Source organism: Sinocyclocheilus rhinocerous, unplaced genomic scaffold (genome assembly GCF_001515625.1).
Source record: "Sinocyclocheilus rhinocerous isolate Xijiao unplaced genomic scaffold, SAMN03320098_v1.1 scaffold616, whole genome shotgun sequence".
NCBI classification, from domain to species: domain Eukaryota; kingdom Metazoa; phylum Chordata; class Actinopteri; order Cypriniformes; family Cyprinidae; genus Sinocyclocheilus; species Sinocyclocheilus rhinocerous.
Genome location: NW_015631496.1, coordinates 1,223,130 through 1,232,698, shown reverse-complemented (window position 1 = coordinate 1,232,698; position 9,569 = coordinate 1,223,130). Strand labels below are relative to the sequence as shown.

The following is a 9,569-nucleotide window of genomic DNA, read 5'->3' as shown; positions in this document are numbered from 1 at the left end:
TAGTCGTTCATTTGAAGCATTAGTCGACTAATAGCACGTCTATTAATAAACCATTTAAATCATTATAATGAGCCTTTAATTGCCTACATAGCCTAATAAGCGCTCAAGCGCACGCATAAAGCTTGCCACGACACACCGGCATAATTAATAATTATGAATGTGTCAGGGAAAAACAGTAAGGAGACTGCATTAACATTTTAATAATTTGATAAACTAGTGCATTCTTTGTTTTCGGGTTAAGAGATGAAGTCGGCGACACTTACTCATCATCTCCGCAGTAGTGATGTGCCTGTATGCATGTTTCATACGGATTACATAATCTGAGAATATTGTTTGCCATTTTAATTGGTTCATTTGAAAGAAGACATTTCACTCTCTATAGATAAATTTTTAATGTCTGTAAGGCAAAGATATACACGGAGTTTCGTGCTCGGTTCACAGAAACCGCATCTTTTTGCTGTCATTATTTTACAAAAGCTCGTTTTGTTGTTATTGTGAGTGCACATAAATAAACGCAGAGTCTTTACAGATTTGAAAGATGTTCTCTTATCTGTAGTATGACCCAAGTATTTTGAGAGCAAGTGAGCGCACCGGCGCCTCCATCTGTCCTGCAGTGAGCACTGTTCAGCTTCACACTCCACAGACACTTCAATAGCGCACATTTCTCTATAACATTAGACTGAGCGGTCATGTAAAGTTGCTAATACTTACATATATCAGATGATAAGCCATGTTTGAGGTCGCTCAGAATTTTGCTTCAATTACCAGTCCAAAGGAGTTGACACTAGTCGCTGAAAGTCAGGGTCAGTTTCAGATAATGGGCAGTCAAAGTTGTCAGATTTCACCGAAATTCACATGGTGTATGATGGGCACAGACTGATTTTTTTTTGTCTTTAGACTGTGATACTGTGGGAAGTCGTGGCCTAATGGTTAGAGAGTCGGACTCGTAACCCAAAGGTTGCGGGTTCGAGTCTCGTACCGGCAGGGATTGTAGGTGGGGGGTGTGAATGTACAGCGCTCTCTCCCACCTTCAATACCACGACTGAGGTGCCCTTGAGCAAGGCACCGAACCCCCAACTGCTCCCCGGGCGCTGCAGCATAAATGGCTGCCCACTGCTCCGGGTGTGTGTTCACGGTATGTGTGTGTGCACTTTGGATGGGTTAAATGCAGAGCACTAATTCCGAGTACGGGTCACCATACTTGGCCACATGTCACGTCACTTATACCTTCCAGTCAGAGGATATCAAACATGTTAGATATTTTGGAACACATACACTTTTAAAATTAAAGGTGCTTTAAAAGGTTCTTTACAGCGATGCCACAGAAGAACCATTTTTGGTTCCACAAAGAACCATTCAGTCAAAGGTCCTTTAAAGAACCATCTTGTTCTTACCTTTTTATAATCTGAAGAACCTTCTTTTGCCACAAAGAACCTTTTGCTTAAAAATAAAGGTGCTTCAAAAGGTTCTTCAAGCGATGCCATAGAAGAACCCTTTTTGGTTCCACAAAGAACCATTCAGTCAAAGGTCCTTTAAAGAACCATCTTGTTCTTACCTTTTTATAATCTGAAGAACCTTCTTTTGCCACAAAGAACCTTTTGTGAAACAGATATGGAACCATTTAGACAAAAAGGTTCTTCTATGGCATCGTGAAGCACCTTTATTTTTAAGAGTGTACTGTTTATATTTGTCATGCATCTCCTAACAACAAGGTGTATGTTCCTGCATCATTTTTTTGTGTTCAGAATGCCTTGAATGTTTGATAGTGTGTCTCAGTGGTTGTAATGTAAGAGTTTTTCCTCTGTGACCAAATTATAAAATCGGCAACTTAAGTGCATGATGCCTAGTGTTTTCAAATCTGTTGAGATTTGATATTGTGTATTGTATTCCAGCCTTTAAATTTAGTTTCTGTTTCATCTGTTTCTCACACAAAGCTATCATATGGCTTTAGAACATTGGAAATATTACACACAAGTCAAACTGAACTGATTTTTTCATTATACTTTCATGCCGTTTTTTAAGCTTAAAAGCCTTAGTTCCCATTACATTGGCAAAAAAAAGGCAGTGGAAAAGTCTTGTTTTTTTGTGTTTTCCATTTAATTAAAAATTCATATAATTAATTGTTTTTGCTTCTCTGTGAGATTTGGGATCTGAAATTCTTAATTGTCTGAGAAGAGTTTGATGAGGATGAAAAACTTGTTTTTCCACTTCTTTCCAAAACGCTTTAAAATATTGATGCACGGCTTTGCACTCAGAACACTCACGCGAATTACCCTCGAGAGCCTCCGCAGTGACAGGAATCAAAGACGCTAATGAACCAGGTTCTTCAGAGAGGTCAACAAATACACAACCAGATGCCATTCAAAGCTGTGCTCACACACATACACATGAATATTCTCATCCTCTCTTTAGCACAAACACATCAAAGATGATTCTTCAAACATACAGTATGTATGCATAAGAACACCCTGACACACTCTTAATTTGCCAGTCCACTACCCTTTTCACTCAGCCGCCACTGAGTTTGTCTGAAGAGGAAGACACTTGACATTATCTTGTCATCCTGCCAACATCCTCACACACATTGCATCCGCTGCTTATGGTTCTCTTGTTTACAGAGAACAACCCTTAGAGTGTGAAGAGCTCTCATTCATACATAGAAGTTATTATGTATCAGACTTTTGCCTTTTGATTCCATATGATTATACAGAGTTGCTAATTGCCATAAAATATGAAAATCACCACATACTAAAACGTCTCTGAAGTAACATTCTAAAATGTCTCCATTGCATCTATAATTTCCATGCAAGTGAAATGAAAGCAAAGCTGTATAAATCACTGTCACTTTATATCATTTTCAGAGACACTAAAAGGTTCATTTGTTATTTGTCTCTCACACACATATATCCATCCACGCTTGTCTCTTTCACTCTCTTTCCCTCTTCAATCTAATTCATGGATTTAATCATGTGATTCAGAATACAGACCAAAGAGTGATGAGTGTGTGTGTGTGTATGTGTGCTTTTATGTCAAGAAAAGACTTTCTGCTACACCCGCAAACACAGATCATGTGCTGTCAGCGTCCCTGGAGCTTGTGATCTCAGCACTATAATCAGAACTGACATAGAAGAGGATATCATATCAATCTTCACACATGCATTTGGGCACCTTGGTAATAAGATTACTGTTGGTGAAGATTACGGTTCTGGACTGGTGAACCAGTCAGTCTAGTCAGTGTATTCCTGGTCAACCAATCAACCTGGCACCACCGGCACACATATAAATACAAAACACAAACACAAAGAAATTTTGTAGCAGTAAAGATGTCCTGAGCTTTGAAGAGCTGTTTCTTATCAGACCTGTTTGTTCGCGAAAAGCCTCAGACGGAGCTGAAAAATGGTGTTTTTACTAGAGTGCTACAACCCACAGCCATTTCTTCCAGGCTTTCAGTGCTATAAGAGCCTGATGAATAGAGCTGAGAGAGATCAGGAAGAGGATGGGAAACAGAGATAAAACATTGTGGGAGTTTGTGGGAATAAGACTGATGGAAAATACCCTGATGCAGTTGATAGCAGAGAGAAAAGGAAGGAAAGCACTTTGACATGCAAAATGTCTTCAGACTGCTGATACTGTTGGAATTAAAAATGACTTACTTTCTTTTATATACTGTATATCCCGATATTAAAGTTGTAACTTATTGGAAGAAGCAACCAATCTTTTCATCTGTATTGTGATGTCCAAGTAAAACTCAGGACTGGATATAAATTTAATCCATCAGTTGTTGATTGGAAGGGGGCAGATCTGAATGCGAGTTAGGAAATTTTGATCAAAATTTAAAGGTCAAAAAGGTAAAAAAAAAAATAATAATAAATCATGGATGAATCATTCACAATAGGATGCATTAACATGCTTTTAGGACATGAACTAACAATGAAAAATACTTCTACAGCAATTATTAATCTCATTTAATGGTCATTTCAACATTTACTAATACATTTTTAAAATCAGAAGTTTTATGTTATTTACCTGAGCTAGAATGAACAAACTATGTGTTTTTAAAGACTAACATTAACAAAGATTTAGAAAATGCTGTAACAAATATATTGCTCATTGTTGGTTAATGCTAGTTAATGCATTAACTAATGGAACCTTATTGTAAAGTGCTACTGAAAATGGATACCATGAATTTCATGCCGATTTTAAAACCATGGCTGATAACCTGATAATAAATGGCCCAGTATTAAAATTCAGTACCATTTTATGTTAATAAATGAAAAATAAAACACTAAAAACTAAAATCACTCATTTGAATTGCTACTTGTAAACATTAGAGCACTACAGTATACAGTATGAATAATATAGATATTCACTAAAGGTTACGTTTATCAGTGTTGTTGTTATATTTGTTGTTAGTATTTTTAAAGATTAATTATAAATGAGCGTTAGATGCTGAACAAGGTTATCTAAATGTAAAAATAGGATTTTGAGGTTGAGTAAAATGATGACAGAACTTTCATTTTTTGGGGTGATCTGTTCCTTTAAGCTCAAAATCTCTCTTTTTCTTGTACTTTTCCTCTCTCTTCGTTGTGTATAGAGATTGCGGACCGTGTAGCTCTGGGAGAATGGCCATATCTACGGCCATCCGTGAACCCTCAAGCCCACAGTGAAGAACTGGGTCAGCTGATGCAGCGCTGTTGGGCTGAAGAACCATCAGACAGACCGGAGTTCAACCATATTAGTGTGTTACTCCGCAAACAGAACAGGTCTGTCCCATTCTGCATAGTTCTTGCTGTATTAGCTCACTTGTCTGTTTAAGCCATTTAACAAACACTTTTATACATCTAATAGTTCTCTTATTAGTGGTGCTTGCAATGCATCCAGTCTATTAGTGTCACCATGCTAATGTTGTAGCCACACCCTAGAAACCATTTTGTTGAAAATGTACAAATCTTTTTCTTCTAACTATTATTTGCCTTAACCTGTTTCTTTATCTGTCCTCTTTCTCAGGGAGCACAGAAGTAATATCTTGGATAATCTCTTGTCTCGCATGGAGCAGTATGCTAATAATCTGGAAGAGCTGGTGGAGGAGAGGACTCAAGCCTATCTGGAGGAGAAACGCAAGGCAGAAGCTTTACTGTATCAGATCCTCCCTCAGTCAGTTGACTCACATAATACACAGCAAATAAATGAACTATGAAATAAACATGTACACATTTGGCTAATGCTCATAAGGCTTCATCTCTATTGTGTTAGTTCAGTGGCAGAGCAGCTGAAGAGGGGTGAGACGGTACAGGCCGAAGCTTTTGACTCTGTCACCATCTACTTCAGTGATATTGTGGGCTTCACGGCTCTGTCAGCAGAGAGCACACCTATGCAGGTATCTTACACTTAAGTCTGAGAATATTTCTGATTTGTTTTACTATTTCACTCTAAAGATTTTAAGTGGATGTCTCTCCTGTAGGTCGTCACCCTCCTCAATGATCTCTACACCTGCTTTGATGCCATTATAGATAATTTTGACGTTTACAAGGTATTGCCACCTCATACTTGACGACATACAGGTGCATCTCAATAAATTAGAATGTCGTGGAAAAGTTCATTTATTTCAGTAATTCAACTCAAATTGTGAAACTCGTGTATTAAATAAATTCAATGCACACAGACTGAAGTAGTTTAAGTCTTTGGTTCTTTTAATTGTGATGATTTTGGCTCACATTTAACAAAAACCCACCAACATATATAATGCCCATTTTCTTAAGAGGAGGTTTGATTATGTAGCAAATTCATTATTTCTGTTTTATTATAGCTCCCCAATTTACCAATACCTGTTTCTTCCTAATATTTCTATTAAGAGGGTTTTGTTTCATTCTTTTTGCATTAGAATTATATGGGTGATTTTAACTTGGAGGAAAAATCCATGAATCTCCACCTTGTGCTGTGGTGGTTTTGTTTCCATTCGGATTAGGTGGAGACAATAGGCGATGCCTACATGGTGGTTTCAGGATTGCCGGTACGGAACGGGAAACTGCATGGTCATGAGATCGCACGCATGTCCCTTGCTCTATTGGAGGCTGTCAAAACATTTAAGATTCGCCACCGACCTGATGAGCAACTGAAATTACGAATCGGCATTCACAGTGGTAAGAATGATGGCTTCAAAAGGTTACTTAAGTAGAACTAGTCTTTAACATACTGATGGACTTTTAATTAGCAAACAACTGACAAGGATTCTTTTGGTTGTAATGAGCTTTGTTAATCTATACTTTCTATCCATTACAGACATTCTGTCCATTCTCTCATAGAATAGAGCATTTTTTTAAATTAGCATGCATAGTTGCCACAGCATTTCCCATGTGTGTATGTGTTTCAGGTCCTGTGTGTGCAGGTGTAGTCGGGCTGAAGATGCCTCGGTACTGTCTTTTTGGAGATACAGTGAACACATCTTCTCGTATGGAGTCGAATGGAGAATGTAAGTACTTGCTGCTCCCATTACTATCAAACAGCAATTTGTGCTCATAACCATAGCAACTGTAAAGGTCAAGAGTGAAGGTCAGTTAGTGGTTTGAGCCATGACTCTATACTAAGAGTATGAGAAATATTGAGTGTCTTTAATTTATGCAATAAATATATTTAATTTGTTCCTAAATTATCTGGCCTTTTTTGAACGTCTGCTTCAATATTTCAACAGACATGCTTCTTCAGATGTTGTATTATCGACACCAGTTTTCCATAATGAAATTCACAATCATTCACAAAGCCCAAACAAAAAAAAAAGTTGATGAAAAGATTCCATTGTAATTCAAATTGAATTATTTCCCCCACCACATATTTCCCCATATAAACGCTGCCAGATAAATGAGAACTATCAGCGTTAGATAACACTTGACAAAAGCAAAACAAATTGCAATCAGGAAAGGGATGAATTATAAGCATTGCTAATTTATTTCTCACATGAGAAGATTGGCATATATGCCTGCCTTGACCATCACAATCCTGACTTAAACATTGTACTATGGCAGTTTTACTGCACACTGTGGCCCTTATGTACATTTCCAATATTTTGACCCTGCTAGACTGTTTTAGTACAGTCCTTCTTAAAATGGGTTGTTAATAAACCACATAAAAACTACAATTAAAACTGAAAAAAGCTTATTCAAAATATTAATAAATACAAAAATATGACATAAATAATGCTAAAATAACATTGTGTGTGCCAATATGATTGGCTCTTTTAATATACCTGCAGGTGGAAAGTACACACGTAAATCATGTTTGCCAACACACATTAGTCAACCCGGTGAAGTGAGCTGTGCGAACGCAACTAATCAGGATTTATACACTAACACTCTAATCATTCACCTGTTGTTATCCTGCAGCTCTGAAAATTCATGTGTCGTCAGCCACTCGAGATGTGCTGCAGGAGTTCAACTGCTTCCAGCTGGAGCTGAGAGGAGATGTGGAGATGAAGGGAAAAGGAAAGATGAGGACCTACTGGCTTCTGGGGGAAATAGAGAACGGTGATTGAGACAGTGGGGAGCAGAAAAGCTCCATGGGATCAACAGACACACTGACTCTAGTCAAACGCATCCACAGGGAAACCAAGCCAAGACTGTTCTGTTGGCCAAATGCACACACACATAATCTTGTACAGCACTAGATGATGTCTGACTTGTGCATATGTACTTTAAGATGTTTCTTTGTAAGAACACCAGCTGCAGCTGTAAATGGAGTGAAGGTTGAGTGTGATTGAATATCGTCCCCTGGTGGATAAGTAGCAGCACTGCTGGCTTAAAATATATTGGGCTAAATAAACATGATTACTTCCAGAGTGTGTGTGAGAAAAGATGTAAATATTAAAGATGATGACATAGATTTTAGCTCACCAAAAAATCACTTGGCTTTCATAATTCAAATGTTTTGAAGACAAATATTGATCACTTGTTTACTTTTTTGTCATTTATTTCACTTGAGTAATATTTATAGATTCTTATATTAAAAATATTTTTTCCACCCAGTCTGACTCTTGCACACATATTCTGCATATTCTTCTTCAAGCCAACTAAAACACATTAATCTCTGGCTCATCTTCTGGATGTTTCTGCTGAATGAGAGGAGCTCCAGTTTCGAGAGACAGTTGTTGATTTTTGGTGTGAATGAAGCAGGAATTTTGTGAGTAATGCATAAATACAAAGCATAAATAATCCATAAAAATAAAACCTAACAGATTAATACATTTTTTTTACATTTTGCCCAGCTTTTTGCCCATTACACTTGCAATGTCTACAGGTATGTTACATGGGAGATTAATGACACTTTTTGATTTGACATATGAGAAGAACTTTGCCTTTGTATTATATATGCTTGTATGTTTCTATGTGTTTCTGTTCCTGCAGGACGGTTTTACATGATTTTACTTGAGAAAGTAAGTGTAAAGGTTCTTTGCAAAGTGTTTAGGAGTGATAATAAAACCTCTGGCAACATAGTCATAGGAGCCAGCATACTATTTGCTGCATAGATTGAGTCTATCTCTAAATTACCCACATTAGGTCATGACTATAATGCAACACATTCATACAGACCCTGACATTAGTTTCTGACTATAATCCAAGATTTGAATCCACTTATAGTCAGTTTTAATTTCTTCTCTATTCTCTTGAGAGCCTGCACAAGTGCCTGCTTGACACTTAAATTACTTTCAACCACCTTGAGTTTCTTCACCTTGATTTTCTCACTGATTTCAGATTGTCATTCCCATGAGCACTTAAAGGCGACAGATTCGAGAGTGCAGGTTAAGTATTACTCTGTGAGAGACTATAAAAATCGGCTCCTCTGTGTTTGATCTTCGCATTAGGGACACACATAACATAAATATTGTTGTGTCATATCATTTGAAACCCCATATAATACTCATTGCATCCATTATGGTGTTAAAAGCACTGATGACATTTAAACGTCATTGTTGAGGCACAGTTATGAAAAGAAAGTCTTAAGTTCAATTTCTGCTTAAGGTTTTTCTCTGATTACCAATGTTGTATTATATTCAGCATTCCATGGTTAGTCCAGACACACACACACACACACACATACGTATATTTACATATACACATATATATATATCAGTAAGACTTGTAATGTTTTTTAAAGAAGTCTCTTATGCTCATCACAGCTGCATTTATTTGATCAAAAATACAGGGAAAAAAACGTAATCTTGCAAAATGTTATTACAATATAAAATAATGGTTTCTATTTTAATATCCTTTAAAATATAATTTATTTCTGTGATGCAAAGCTGGATTTCCATCAGCCATTACTCCAGTGTAAAGTGTCACATGATCCTTCAGAAATCATTCTAATACGCTGATTTATTATTAGAATTATCAACGTTGGTAACAGTTGTGCTACCAATTGTTTTTTTTTTTGGAAACTGTGATACTTTTTCAGGATTCTTTGATGGATAAAAAGCTAAAAAGAACAGCATTTATTCAAAATATAAATCTTTTCTAACAACAACAATTTAACACATCCTTGCTAAATAAAAGTTTTAATTTCTTTCAAAAAAAGAAAGAATA

The 9,569-nt window shown here is 36.8% G+C and overlaps 1 protein-coding gene across 2 annotated transcripts in view; it reads left to right on the top strand.

The window, feature by feature from the left end:
- LOC107741766 (atrial natriuretic peptide receptor 1-like) overlaps positions 1–8,492 on the top strand; it is a 45,169-nt gene extending 36,677 nt beyond the window's left edge. Inside the window, exons 16-22 of one of the 2 annotated variants that reach the window (XM_016554549.1) lie at positions 4,595–4,763; positions 5,008–5,154; positions 5,254–5,377; positions 5,462–5,530; positions 5,966–6,140; positions 6,371–6,469; positions 7,377–8,492. In XM_016554549.1, the coding sequence (XP_016410035.1) occupies positions 4,595–4,763; positions 5,008–5,154; positions 5,254–5,377; positions 5,462–5,530; positions 5,966–6,140; positions 6,371–6,469; positions 7,377–7,525 (932 nt within the window). In that variant the 3' untranslated portion in view covers positions 7,526–8,492. Of the gene's footprint in view, positions 1–4,594; positions 4,764–5,007; positions 5,155–5,232; positions 5,378–5,461; positions 5,531–5,965; positions 6,141–6,370; positions 6,470–7,376 lie in introns of both variants that reach the window. The other variant, XM_016554548.1, reaches the window with a different exon arrangement.
- Positions 8,493–9,569: the final 1,077 nt, after the last annotated feature.